The 14,641-nt window shown below is 41.5% G+C and overlaps 2 protein-coding genes across 2 annotated transcripts in view; both read left to right on the top strand.

The window, feature by feature from the left end:
* The first annotated feature begins 6,574 nt into the window (after window positions 1-6,574).
* Window positions 6,575-14,641, top strand: part of LOC6053197 (DALR anticodon-binding domain-containing protein 3) — a 113,691-nt gene continuing 105,624 nt past the window's right edge. Inside the window, exon 1 of the mRNA XM_038264644.1 lies at window positions 6,575-6,780. The gene's annotated coding sequence lies outside the window, so the exon portion shown is untranslated. The remainder of the gene's footprint in view (window positions 6,781-14,641) is intronic.
* On the top strand, window positions 11,610-12,452 carry LOC119769094. Its single transcript, XM_038260997.1, has one exon. The coding sequence runs from the start codon at window positions 11,610-11,612 to the stop codon at window positions 12,450-12,452; it is 843 nt and encodes a 280-aa protein (XP_038116925.1).

Raw genomic sequence — 14,641 nt, 5'->3', positions numbered from 1 at the left:
TCGATCCTTAAAATGCATTTTTTGAAATAGCCAGCTAAGACGAGAGGTTGCCCATCAGAGGTAAACAAAACACTTATCACTTCAGTTTCGAAAAATTTACAATAGTTTCCTTTTCCTTCATATCAATTTTTCAGTACATAGCTTACCAAACCTTTTTTCTTTGTTTAATTTAGAGTTCATCCATCAATTTTGGCCATAAAAATTAAAATATAGCTCAAATCATGCAGACAACGAAAACTAAATTCCCATTTTGTATCTTTTTCCTTTAGTTTTTGACAGTTCTTACGACGGCAGCCTTTCTGACGTTTAGTAGGGTTGTGCTTGTGCCTCAGAGATGCGATGTTTTTTTTTATTGCTGCATGGGCTAGAATTTGGCGTGAAAGATTGTATGCAAGTTTAGATTACTGAATGCGAATTTATTAGTTTTAGTTTGAGATAAATTTATTCAGTTGTTACTGAAGTTAATTGGTTTAGAAGAAATAAATCTTTTCAGATTACTATCTGAAGTCACTTGGACATTAAGCTAAGAAAAAAATAAAATAATTCAGACTTTTCTGAAGTTATTCGGTAATTCAAGTTAAGTTAGATTTGTAGGTGTGGTTGAATTTATTATGAGTTGGACTGAAGTGAAAGTTTGGAAAACAAATGGAATGAGTTATGAATTGCGCAGTTTTCTTTTAAGATATTTCTCAAAAATAAAATTGAATTTAATCTGTTATGTAAAGAAAAAAAGTATTTGGTTAACAATTAAATCAACCAATGTACTGAACTCGTTTTCAACATTAAATACATTTTAAAATACAGCCTTTAGTTTGAGGTCTGCTATTCCAGCACTATAAAACATAATAATGATCAAGTAAAAGTGTGTTCCTAGCGTATAAAAATTTTGAAATTTTAAAATTTCAAAATTTTTATAATTTTGCATAGGCGAAATGTAACAATCAATTTGAATTTCAAAATACGTTTTCGTTTGCGCCTCCTCAACAGCCGCAGCGCTATAGTGGCGGACGATAAATGCAAATGAGTGACTTTGAATCCTTATTAACTGAAAGTGAGTGATTTGAAATCCACTCAAAGTGCCGCGTACAGATCTCATTTAATTTTCTTGTTCGTATGACCACAGCATCCAGCGAGTTGGGAGTAAGATTTGCTATTTTCCCAACGCTTTTGTCTATTAAAAGAGCCCAGCGTAAGCTGCTTGAGCTAGAATGAGTAGAAGATATAGCTTTGCACACGAGGGACAGGGGAGACGATGCATCTCGCTGGTGTTCGTAGCATACGATTAATACTATAATCGGACGATTTGATTATCGGCTCGGTTATGGGACAATTGGGAAGGTCGTGTCATTTCTGTGCGATTCGTTGGTGACTTCAGAAGTTCAAACCGTTCTTTAAACCCACGCGAGTTAGTGCACAGTTGAAATTAGTAGCGCCCAGGAGACAAATCGAGTGGTTAAACGTGAGTTAGAAACAATTTACATTGTATAACAACTAGTTTAGAAGAAATTCTCCCAAAATCAGGTCAACAAATTGATCTTCGATCAAGCCCTCGATTTGGCGCGACGTTTGGTCAGATTAGTGCTCAGGTAAGAATCAATTGTGCCAGAAATGTAGCTAGAACTAACTCCGTGGTCGTTGAACAGCGTCTTTCCCACTGTTCAACGTGGGTCTTGATCTGGGGCCGAAAGCCAGCCTCGAATTCGTGACACGTGGTCGTTGTGCGGTACCGATACATCTCCGCCACCCACGTTCGAGCATCCGCCCACGCGTGAGCGTCGGAAAATCCTGTGAGCAACCGAACCTTGCACTCGCGGAACCCACTTGCGCCTGGTTGCAGTCCCGGATTTCGTCGAAAATCATCGCCAAACCTCGAGTCGACGAAACACGTGCTTGGACCCCTCGGTGGAGCGCCATCTTGGAAGTGGAGTCGTCCCAAGGGCGGCTGGCAGCGGCGAACGACGGGTGTGTGTCTCGGCTAACGGCGGCTTGCGACGTGGAAAACCGACGCCGGAGCCAGAGTGACGACGTCGTTACGCGTGTTTGGGACACGTGCGAGAAGAAGATCAACTGGAGAGGACCGAAGCCAGAGGGCGCGTTAAAGTGATACACGTGACGGGGACCTGTGGGCCGTGCGATCAACCGATCTGCACGCTGTTAAACCGCCGTGCGGCAACGGGGATTGGTTGTGGAATCCAAACCAGTGTTTTCGGCCAGTCGGTGTGTCTGCGGACACGGGAGAAGCGCCATCTACCGTTGGCTGCTGCCGAACGAGCGAACCGTCGCGCGCGACCCGGGCTGGTGCACGTGGACGTGCTGCTGACGCCTACCGAGCGCGTCACGTCGAGCAACGTGTCTCGGGACACGTGGGAAAGAGAACGAAACCGGCCTCGCTGCGGCGACGCCGAGCCTCCCGATCTGCACGTGTAGACGCACGTGATCATCCCGCTGAACCTGAGCAAGCTTCGCGACCCGTGCTGGTCGTGGCGTTCCTGGAGGTGCCTCGGACGCACCGGAAGTAGCTGTAAATAAGGTCAGACCCAAAATTGTTAGAATTAAGAGCTCAAGACAAGTTAGAGTTGACGTCAACCCCCAAGCTGTCCAGAAACAGAATTAGGCCAACCGACAGCAATAAACGCTATGTTCTGATGGAGTAATTGGCGGGTTGTATTGACGTGGCTTGGCTGACTTGGTTGTCCCTTGTTTTTTTAAATAAGCACGCCCAGTGGTTCCGACATCTTTTAGGTCCCGCTCATTCTTTGGTTTTTGCATTAAATTTGGTGTTGTGGTCAGACGTTTCCGGAAGTTAAAGTGTACGATCTGTTTGTTTTCTATAAACCCGCCCAGAGAGTCTCGCCGGGGATTCAATCTTGCTCCAACAGTCTCCACAATTGTTGGAGTGGCGCCGCACTTAGTGCAGAAGCTGTTGGGTGTTTCGGAGGGAGCAAAAGGAATCGTTACAAACTCGAAAAGCAAAATGACATTTGCAGACATGATGTTTCATTTCAGTTTGCTAAATGTGATAACATAGTAGATTTGACCGTTGGCTTCGGCTGAGATTTCCCGTAAACAAGTTGTTTTTGTGAAGTTCGCGTTCGTGTTCTAAAAACCGAGCAAGGACTTGTTGACGAAACAAGCAAGGATAGTTCTAAAAATAGAAACAGCTTATGTTCGAAAGAAGTTTTGGCAAACTGTTAATGAACTTGGTAAAACCTAGATGACCGCAGACTTCTTATTGACGTTTAGGCCTGCTCATCCATCATAACCGCTCGTGGAAAGAAGCAGACGCGCGCCCGGACTTGACATTTGGAGTGATCTTGGGTTCGATACTTGCCCTGAGCATTCATCATCAAAAAGGAAAACTGAAAATGCAGCACCGGGAACCAGCAGCAGTAGTAGAATAGAAGTAGCAAGCGATGTTAATTAGCACTCAAACATAATTGAAAAAAAAATCCCCATAGGCATAATTAGGAAATTGAATGTTTTTTTATGGTTGATATTTTTGTATTATCCATCACATAAATGGCGTATCCCTGTGTAAACTAATAAATTACAAAAAAAAAACTAGTAGTTAAAGTATCGTAAAGCAACTTTACTCACAAATAAAGGATTAAATTAAGAAAAAAAACTTTTGAGCGAACACCTTGGACGTATTTTATGAAAAACCTGTTTAACATTCTTGTCTGCCACGATATGTACTTGAACGGTTATAAAAACGTTTGCCTAACTCCCTCCTGAATCTTAAAGGCAGAATGTTGTTAAACGGTTCTAACGACGTTATTCAACCCGGTTCAGAATCTTATAGTCAAGAGTTCTTATGACATGTTCAACAAACGTTCTCTATGCAAGTAGGACGTGCGCTGGTAAAACTTAATTAAACCACGCACATTTCTAACAGGTTAAGAGATGTTCAACAACAGAAAAACGTGCGCTTTTTCCAGCGTTTAAGAGTTCTCAGGGACGTTGGGAAAACATAGTAAATGAGTTCAACAACAAGTTCGGAAATCTTTTGGCGAACAAAGTGTGCTACTTGGGCACAATACCGTGCGGAATTGGTGATTCGCGATCAGATTGAACGAACCGGACTTTGAAAACGACGCGTAAAACAAGGTAATATTACTGTTTAAAGTGTATGTAGAATAAATAATACTGCACAATTGTTTGTTTTGAAAACATAGCAACTTGAACATAGGCTCAAAATCACTTTAAAAATGGTTATAACTCCTCAATAAAGGCACAAAACATTTTGCTGTCTTCTGCGAAGATGTGTAATTTTATGTCATAAACAACTCTTCAGAACATAGTAGGCCGCTAAAATGCTAACAATTTGAGTTATCACCAAAAAACTGCTTTTTTTGATCATTTTTGCAAAAATTGCGTATATCTCGAATAGATTAAGAGCTACAAATTTGGCGCCTTATGCAAACTTCCATGAAATTTTCTCCTCTACAACTTTGCCGAAGACACCAAAGCCCTACAACGTAATCCAACAAAGTTAGTTTTTGGTTGACACCCTGGAAAGTCATCACCCTGTATGTCAAAAACTTCAAAAGATTGCCCTTATCAAGTACAACAACTCTTCCGAAGACACCATTTGGCAAGGGACGTCAAATAAAGAGTTATCAATTTATTCCACATGAGCAATTCTCTGAGATTTCGGTCATTCGATTTTTTTTTTATTTTTTAATCCGGCTGAAACTTTTTTGGTGCCTTCGGCATGCCCAAAGAAGCCATTTTGCATCATTAGTTTGTCCATATAATTTTCCATACAAATTTGGCAGCTGTCCATACAAAAATAATATGTGAAAATTCAAAAATCTGTATCTTTTGAAGGAATTTTTTGATCGATTTGGTGTCTTCGGCAAAGTTGTAGGTATGGATATGGACTACACTGAAAAAAAATGATACACAGTAAAAAAAATTTGGTGATTTTTTTTAATTAACTTGTTGTCACTAAAACTTGATTTGCTAAAAAACACTATTTTTAAATTTTTTATTTTTTATATGTTTTATCACCAACTTTTCAGAAATTTCCAGAATGGGCAAAAATTTTTTGACCGAGTTATGATTTTTTGAATCAATACAGATTTCTTCAAAAATCGAAATAACGTCATGATTCGAATTCCCGGACGCTTCGAAACCCGGACACTTCGTCTTGTTTTATCAATTATTTGGATATAAGTTCGCATTATAAATGTCAAAAATGGGTTATCTGATGAATTCTAACATCAACTTTCATTCAAAGTTTGTTTGAACGCTGTAGTTAATGTCAAAACAATTGAATAAAATAAAATTACCAAAAATGCGAAACATTTCACGTGAAATGTTTCATAGGCGTCCGAAGCACCGGGAAGGCAAAGCAGAAATTTATGTTTATGATTTCCTTAAATTCAAGCAAATTTTTATATAAAATATCGATTGTTTTGATGTTAACAGCTTATTTGAGACCTAAAGAATGCCATTCACAAACATTTCAGTCCAAATTTGTGGGATTCATTAGCAAAAACGAACGTCCGGAATTCGAAGCAAAAGTGTCCGGATTTCGAATCAGCTTTTATCAGTGTCCGGGATTCGAAGCACAACAAGTCATTTTAATTTTCAAATTCTGATGAAAAATTGTTAGAAAATACATATTTTGCATGCATTCTTCTAAAACTGACAGTTGATACTACGTCCTGATGATATTTCTTCATTTCCAACTTATTACATGTTTTTTTGTCAGCTATAACAAAAATGATATGCTACAAAGTGTCCGGATTTCGAATCATGACGTTATTGGTCGCAAAAATTTTTCAACTTCATTTTTTACTGTAAAATCGAATTAGCAATCAAAAAGTACTTTAGTGAATTTTTGATAAAGTGCACCGTTTTCAAGTTATAACCATTTTTAGGTAACTTTTTTAAAAATAGTCTCAGTTTTTCATTTTTTAAAATTAGTGCCCATGTTTGCCCACCTTTGAAAAAATATTTTTGAAAAGCTGAGAAAATTGTCTATATTTTGCTTTACTGAACTTTGTTGATACGACCCATAGTTGCTGAGATATTGCCATGCAAAGGTTAAAAAACAGGAAAATTGATGTTTTCTAAGTCTCACCCAAACAACCCACCATTTCCTAATGTCGATATTTCAGCAACTATAGGTCGGATTTACAATATTAAAACATGAAACATTCGTGAAATTTTCCGATCTTTCCGAAAAAAATATTTTCAAAAATTTTAAATCAAGACTAACATTTCAAACGGGCCAAACATTCAATATTACGCCCATTTGAAATGAAATCGATCAAAAAATTCCTTCAAAAGATACAGATTTTTGAATTTTCACATATCATTTTTGTATGGACAGCTACCAAATTTGTATGGAAAATTATATGGACAAACTAATGATGCAAAATGGCTTCTTTGGGCATACCGAAGGCACCAAAAAAGTTTCAGCCGGATTAAAAAATACAAAAATTAAAATTAAAGAAAAAATACCGATTCCGTAGAGAACTGCTCACATAATTTTGCCATTCCGAACACTGTGCAGTGTACGTATTATTTTAATACCATCATTTTTACCCTGCCTTTCATTCAATGTTTTTTTTATACATGTTTATTTCTTTTAGTGACGTTATAAAGTATGGTGGAATAAAAGTGGAAACTGCATTAGATTATTAATCCCTTGAGGCAAGATCAAAATAATGAATAAATAGATATTCTCGTAGCAGTGCTTAAAACAAGCTTTAAAGGCAATAATAACATTGTTTAAAGTGTGTCTACGCTAAATATTTTTAGTAAAATGTAAGCAACCCACCGAACGATTAACATATACACACAAAAAAAATCACAAACTGCTATAAATATCTAGCAATAAACTTAATCTTATCAAAAGAAATCTTTCATTTGATAAGAGTCCTACATAATGCGTGTGTTTTGAGTCGTAAGAGTCTTAAACTTTTCCAGGAGTCTCTTGGTGTTAGTTCACTGAGGGTTAACATCGTTGGCTAATTCTTCGACTGTCGCGTCAGTGTACTTTGCCAAAACAACGCTACCTCCCAATCAGTTCAATTCGAATCGATTTCCGTTTCAAACGGAAACACCGGTTCCGTGTACGAATCGGTTGATGCGTTTGAAACGAAATTCGTATACGATTTCGGGTGCTCAATAAGCAGGGCATCCCATATATTCGGAACACCCACAAATTCGGAACAATTTTGTGATAATTTGTCAATAGCATGCACAATGCATCTTTTCTGGTAACACTACTATTTTTTGGACCTTTATTTTTACATTCTCTTGCTTTTTCACTAGTAAAGGTAGTACTTTTAAAACAAAAAACAGCATTTCTAGACTATTTTATTCGGAGTAGCAAAACAATGCCTCCAAATTGCCCATTCCATAATTGTGAGATGTTATTGTACCTCCCTGGAACACCTGAATTTAACTGATAGGGGCAGGGGGGGGAGGGCAGAATGGGCCACCCTTGGTTTTGGGCTTTAGGCTGGATTTAGACCAACTGTAAGGCAAGGGTCGTATAAAGGACGTCAAATAACATCACCACACCGAAAACGACGTTTGAGTCCGTTGGTGTTCTTGTTCTATTTCAACGATGCCAACATCACCCTGAGAGGACCTCATCTTTCCTACGCAGACGACCTCAAACTGTTCGCCAAGATCGACTGTCTCGAAGATGCCGAAGCCCTGCAACGCGAACTGGATAAGTTCGCTGATTGGTGTGAGGCGAATCACATGGTCCTAAATCCCGGTAAATGCCAGGTGATAACGTTTAGCCGGAAGCACTCTCCGATACTGTTCAACTACCATCTTGGCGACCTATGGGTTAAGCACTTCGAGTCCAGTGTCTTGCGAACCTTCGAGGTGAACGGACACTAGAGCTGCGGTATTTTTTACTACCTAAGCTCAGAGTTATTTCAAAAAAAAAATTCACAGTCTTTTTAAAGACTACCTGAGTTATTTTCCCAAATTCTAAACAGTCTTTTCAAGACTAACCCCATCTGAAATTTTGTTGTATTTTACAAACGAAGCCATCTTTTAAAGAGAACTTTGCTTGCAAAATGCGTCAAAACAAAGGTAAACGCAAATCTTCTGAAGATTTGGTCGTTACGTCGGTGAAGCGTTTGAACGCTAAACCGGCTAACGGAAACAGAAAAAGAAAACAGCCTCATCCGAGGTCTGATTCTGATTCTGAAAGTGAGGTCAATCCTCCAATTCCATTGGCAAACAGTTTCAGTGTTTTATCCGAAACTGTTGACAAGGATTCTTCTCCTCGTACTGAGCCTTCTGCCGTCGAGAAACGAGTAAAGGCTCCGCCAATTGTAGTGACTTCCGTCTCCGATTTGGCCAGCTTTCGAACGCAACTGAAGAATTGCAAGGAAACTTGCAATTTGAAGGTTTCGTTCCAGCTTGGTCGAAGAGGAGAATGTCGCTTGTTGACGGAATCTTTACAAGATCACCAAACTTTTGTTGGTTATTTGAAAAACCACAAACACAATTTCTACACGTATGAAACCAAGAATGCTCGTCCATTCAAGGCGGTCCTGAAAGGTCTCTCCAACGACTTGTCGGTGGATGAGATCAAAAACGAACTTAAGGTGTTGCTTGGCTTTGCCCCATCCCAAGTAATACCAATGAAGAAAAAATCAAACGGGAATATTTCTCGCTTTGGTTTGACTTCACAATTTTATCTGATTCATTTCAATAGAAATGAAATCAACAATTTGAAATTTTTGGACAAAGTTCAGTTTTTGTTCCATGTACGGGTAAAGTGGGAGCATTTTAAGAAACATGGCGGTAATGGCCAGAATCTGACCCAGTGCCGGCGTTGCCAGGCATTCGGTCACGGTACTGATCATTGCGCTATGGTTCCAAAATGCATGGTTTGCGGGGATTCTTCTCACGACAAGGACAATTGTCCCTTCTTAGTCACCCAATTTAAATGTGCAAATTGTGGTGGAAATCACAAATCAAATTTCTGGGATTGCCCCATCAATCATTAAATCAAACGTTCGTGCTGTCTCACTCGAACAATGCTAGAAATACCCCTACCGTGGAAAAGTTAGGTAACAGCAATGGCATTTATGATGCCAACGTCGTTTCGGGTTCGGGTTCATCCACGAATTTTAAATCCTCTACCAATTTTCAAATTGGGCAGGTACCTCATGCACGGTGTGTTTTTTAGAACAAACTAATGATAAAAAAATTCGGTATGTCTGATATTTGGCACCGTGAAAGAAGGGCTCTTTCTTGACATTTTGCGGTATATACTGAAATATTTCGTCGGGGGGTCTAGAGCAACTATTTTTTTTTTGAAGATTATTTTTCGATTTTATGGGATATTTGTTCAAAAAAGTCACAAAAAATCGGTGCATTCATGTTGATATCACTCAAACTTCATATGAATATGCCTTGAGGACTCTAAGCCACGGTGTGTTTTTTAGAACAAACTAATGATAAAAAAATTTGGTATGTCTGATATTTGGCACCGTGAAAGAAGGGCTCTTTCTCGACATTTTGCGGTATATACTGAAATATTTCGTCGGGGGGTCTAGAGCAACTATTTTTTTGAAGATTATTTTTCGATTTTATGGGATATTTGTTCAAAAAGTCACAAAAAATCGGTGCATTCATGTTGATATCTAAGCAACTATATTTGACCCATATTTGACCTCCACATAAAAAAAATCGAACCAAATTTACAAGATTTCTAGCATTCTTTGAAATTACTCCAAAATCCAAGCTGGAAACCCCGATACGACCGAAAATAAATCCTTTCAAACTGTACAATGTCATGAAAATACAGCAAAACATTGCCCGGATACGAATTTGAGCATTAAACAATACAAAACTTGGATTATTTAATAAATAACCTGTTTACTACCCAATAGGTTCCGTAAATTATTTTTTCAATCCTCTGCCACATTACATCATTACATTTTAAAACATTTTAGATTCAATCACATTGTAGAAAACAGTTTTCTGCACAAGTTCCATAAAAGTACTAGTTTTGGTTCAATATAAGCAGAGATATGCTGAATTTCCTGAAATAAATAGTGCCTTTCTCCAAAATTTCTTAATTTAATTACCTTTCACATGATGGGCACTGCCTACTAATATATTATTTATGATGATAATATTTTATTGAAACATAAAAATTATAACAAGTTTTGGCGAAATTCATGAAAATTATTCTATAGCATTCATTACAAAACTCAGTAGGCAGTGCCCATCATGTGAAAGGCAATTAAATTAAGAAAATTTTGGAGAAAGGCACTATTTATTTCAGGAAATTTGGCATATCTCTGCTTATATTGAACCAAAACTAGTACTTTTTTTATGGAACTTGTTCAGAAAACTGTTTTCTACAATGTGATTGATTCTAAAATGTATTAAAATGTAATGGTGTAATGTGACAGAGGATTGAAATAATAATTTTCGGAGCCTATTGGGTAACAAACAGCTTATTAAATAAATAATCCATGTTTTGCATTGTTCAATGCTCAAATATGTATCCGGGTAATGTGTTGCTGTAATTTCATGACAAATTGTACAAAGAAAAGATTTACTTTCGGTCGTATCAGTGTTTCCAGTTAGGATTTTGGGGTAATTTCAAAGAATGCTAGAAATCTGGTAAATTTGTCTCGTTTTTTTTTTTGGTGGAGGTCAAATATTAGTCAAATATAGTTGGTTAGAGTCCCCAAGGCATATTCATAAGAAATTTGAGTGATATCAACTTGAATGTAACGATTTTCTGTGACTATTTTGAACAAATATCCCATAAAATCGAAAAATAATCTTCAAAAATAAAAGTTGCTCTAGCTCCCCCGACGAAATATTTCAGTATATACCGCAAAATGTTGGGAAAGAGCCCTTCTTTCTCGGTGCCAAATATCAGACATACCGATTTTTTTATCTTTGAGGTCTCAAAAAAATACACCGTGCTCAAATTTCATTTGAAAATGTTTCTGCTGGCAACGCTTTGGGATCTTCTGATCTCGGCGATGTTACGTTTGAAAAAATGACTTTTTTGCAAAACTCACTGTTTGGTTTGATTCAAACAATGAGTAATGCTACATCCATGATGGAAGCAATCCAGATTGGGTTAAAATTTGCGAATGATGTTGTTCTTACCCTGAAGTTTAATCATGGATCTAAGTAATTCCATCAATATTATGAATTTTAATGCTCGCTCTTTAAAAGCGAAAGAAAATGAATTTTTCAACTTTTTACGAGTTCATAACGTGCATGTTGCTGTTATAACCGAAACATTTTTAAAAACTGGCACTTATTTGAAAAGTGATCCAGATTATAAAGTTATGTGGCGGTATCAGCCGTCGTCGTAAACCCTGCCACTGCTGGACGACGATCATCGAAGATGACCATCGTCACTACTTTGTCCATTCGCTGGACAATACCTTTTTGTTCTGCGCTTCTCGCATTCTTGTGTGCACACACACTTTCTGTGTACACCACCACGAATTGTAACCAAACTTGTAGAATTAGTTTAATTATACTCTGGACTCCATCAAGCACACAACGCGTTTTATTTCGTCCGCCAAATTGGTGACCCCGACAGTTTTTTTCGGTCCAAGTTTTGGTTTCGCGCACGGAGGATGACGAAAACCGAGGAAGAGCAGGCCGCCGCCGGCCAGGTGGAGACGGTTACCGTTCCGCGACTCAACCCGCCAAGCATGGCTGACTCGAACATCGAATCGTACTTCATGTCGCTAGATTTCTGGTTCGCGGCATCCGGAATTACGGCTCAACATGATAACCGGAAGTTCAACATTGTCATGGCACAGGTCCCCCCGAACAAGCTGACCGAATTGCGTGGTATCCTCGAAGCGGTGCCGGAGGTGGGCAAGTACACCTACATCAAGGCGAAGCTGATCGAGTACTTCGCCGACAGCCAACAGCGACGCTTACAACGTGTGCTCTCCGACATGCCGTTGGGAGATATGAAGCCCAGTCTTCTGTTCAATGAGATGAAGCGGGTTGCCGGAACCTCGCTGAGTGATGCTGTCCTGCTGGATCTTTGGGGATCGAGATTACCACCACACGCACAAGCGGCAGTCATCGCTTCAACAGGAGACGCAGCGAACAAGTGTGCCATCGCGGACGCCATTGTGGACTCGATGGGTTTGCGAAACATTTCCGCCATCGCGTCCAATTCTCCACGTGTTGCGCCGGGTTCTACGGATGCGCCAGCTGTAAGCAGTATTGCGGCAATGCAGGGTGAGATTGCAGAGTTGTCCCGAAAGCTGGAACAGGTCCTGCGCTTCCGAAATCTCCGAGGCGAATCGCGGTCCCGTAGCCGTTCTAGGCGCAGCTACGGACCGCGCGAGCGTGACTCGGCCGACGGACCGTGTTGGTACCACCGCACGTATGGGAACGATGCGGAACGATGTCGAAAGCCCTGCACCTTCGGGCAATCATCGTCGCCGCGCCTCCAATAACTAGACCCTGCTGAATCTGTGTTGGAAATTGGCGGACTTTCCGACACACTTGCCATTTTTCGCCTCAAAATATCGGATACCACTACAAACATGCAATTTTTAATAGACACTGGAGCGGACGTGTCCGTCATTCCGAGAGGATTGCGTTCAGCTGGGGCAAAACCGACATCGATGCAATTATTCGCTGCAAATGGAACGCCGATCAAAGTCTACGGAGAAGTGCTGCTCAAGGTAAACCTGGGTCTTCGTAGAGAGTTTTCGTGGCAATTCCTCATCGCCGACGTAACCTCGGGCATTATCGGCGCTGACTTCATCAGCCACCACGACCTGCTGATCGACCTGAAGCGAAAGCGGCTCATCGACAACACCACTCGGTTGGAAGCGGCTGGCGTATTGGCACGAACCAACGGATGTGCCATCAAAACGTTCAGTGCCCAGTTCCCCTACGCAGAGGTGCTCGCCGAGTTTCCAACCATCACGCGTCTTGCGCCACCCGGAACGGTGAGCAAATCAGCAGTTTTTCATCGAATCGAGACAACGGGGCAACCAACATTCTCCCGTCCAAGACGTTTGCCGCCGGACAAGCTGGTAGACGCGCGAGCCGAGTTCGAGCACCTGATGAAGCTTGGAATATGCCGCCCATCCAGCAGCAACTGGGCGAGCCCACTCCACATGGTGAAAAAGGCTGACGGCTCATGGCGGCCGTGTGGGGACTTCCGAGCGCTGAACGCCCAAACTTTACCGGACAGATACCCGCTGCCGTATCTCCAGGATTTCACCACCATTTTGCAAGGTAAAACCATTTTCTCTAAAATCGACTTGCAAAAAGCTTTCCACCAGGTGCCCATTCACCCCGAAGACATCCCGAAGACGGCTATCACAACGCCGTTTGGCTTGTTCGAGTTCGTGTTTATGACCTTCGGACTTCGAAATGCGGCTCAAACGTTCCAGCGCATTATCCACGAGGTCGTCCGAGGACTCGACTTCGTGTTCCCGTACGTTGATGACATTTTCATCGCTTCGTCAACTCCAGAGGAACACCGGTCACATCTGCGACAGCTCTTCGAGAGACTTCAGCAGCACCATCTGGCCGTCAACGTGGCTAAGTGCGAGTTTGGCCGCACTGAAATCACCTTTCTTGGGCATTTGGTAACCGCCGATGGTATCAGCCCCCTGCCAGAACGTGTCGAAGCAGTAAGCAAATTCCCGAGGCCGGCAACAGCGATGGAACTCAAAAGCTTCTTGGCCATGATCAACTTCTATCGACGGTTTGTACCAAACGCGATTGTGGCCCAAGCACCGCTGCTGGCAATGATACCTGGGAACAAACGCAATGACCGGACAGTCCTGGTGTGGACGGATGCGACATCGGCCGCCTTCGAGCAGTGCAAACAACAACTCGCCCAGGCAGCTCTTCTTGCACATCCAGCGAAAGGTGCCGAATTGTCACTTTGGGTAGACGCTTCCAACATCGCTGCGGGGGCGGTCTTGCACCAGATCGTCGGTGGGAAAGCACAGCCACTTGGATTTTTCTCCAAGAAGTTCGACAAGGCGCAGCTTAGGTATAGTACATACGATCGCGAGCTTACCGCGATTTTCCTCGCGGTGAAGCACTTCAAGTTCATGCTTGAAGGACGGAGGTGCCACATCTACACGGATCATAAGCCGATCACCTTCGCGTTCCAGCAAAAGCTCGACAAAGCAAGCGATCGCCAAGCTCGTCAGCTGGACTACATCGGGCAAATCACAACTGACCTTCGACACGTGGTTGGGCGCGAAAACGTAACTGCTGATTTGCTGTCAAGAATCGATGCTCTCCAAGCTGTTCAGCCGATCAATTTTGAAGCCCTCGCCGACGCTCAGAAGATCGACCAAGAAATCCTGGACATCGTGCATGGTAAAGCTACAACAAGTTTGCAACTGAAACTTTTTACCATTCCAGGCAGCTCCAAAGCCCTCTATTGCGATTGCTCGAACAACACCATTCGGCCGTTTGTTACGAAAGGCTTCCGTGACAAAATCCTTGCGGCAACGCACAACCTTGCGCACCCCGGGACGCGCGCGACGGCTAGGTTGATCACGCAGCGGTTCGTCTGGCCTAATATCCGGAAAGACAGCATTGCGTTTGCACGGAGCTGTGTCGAATGTCAGAGGGCCAAGGTGGCTCGACACACCCAGTCACCTGTAGC

Source organism: Culex quinquefasciatus, chromosome 3 (assembly GCF_015732765.1).
Source record: "Culex quinquefasciatus strain JHB chromosome 3, VPISU_Cqui_1.0_pri_paternal, whole genome shotgun sequence".
Classification (NCBI taxonomy): Eukaryota; Metazoa; Arthropoda; class Insecta; order Diptera; family Culicidae; genus Culex; species Culex quinquefasciatus.
Note: the sequence above shows the minus strand (reverse complement) of the source record. Positions and strands in the feature narration are given on the sequence as shown.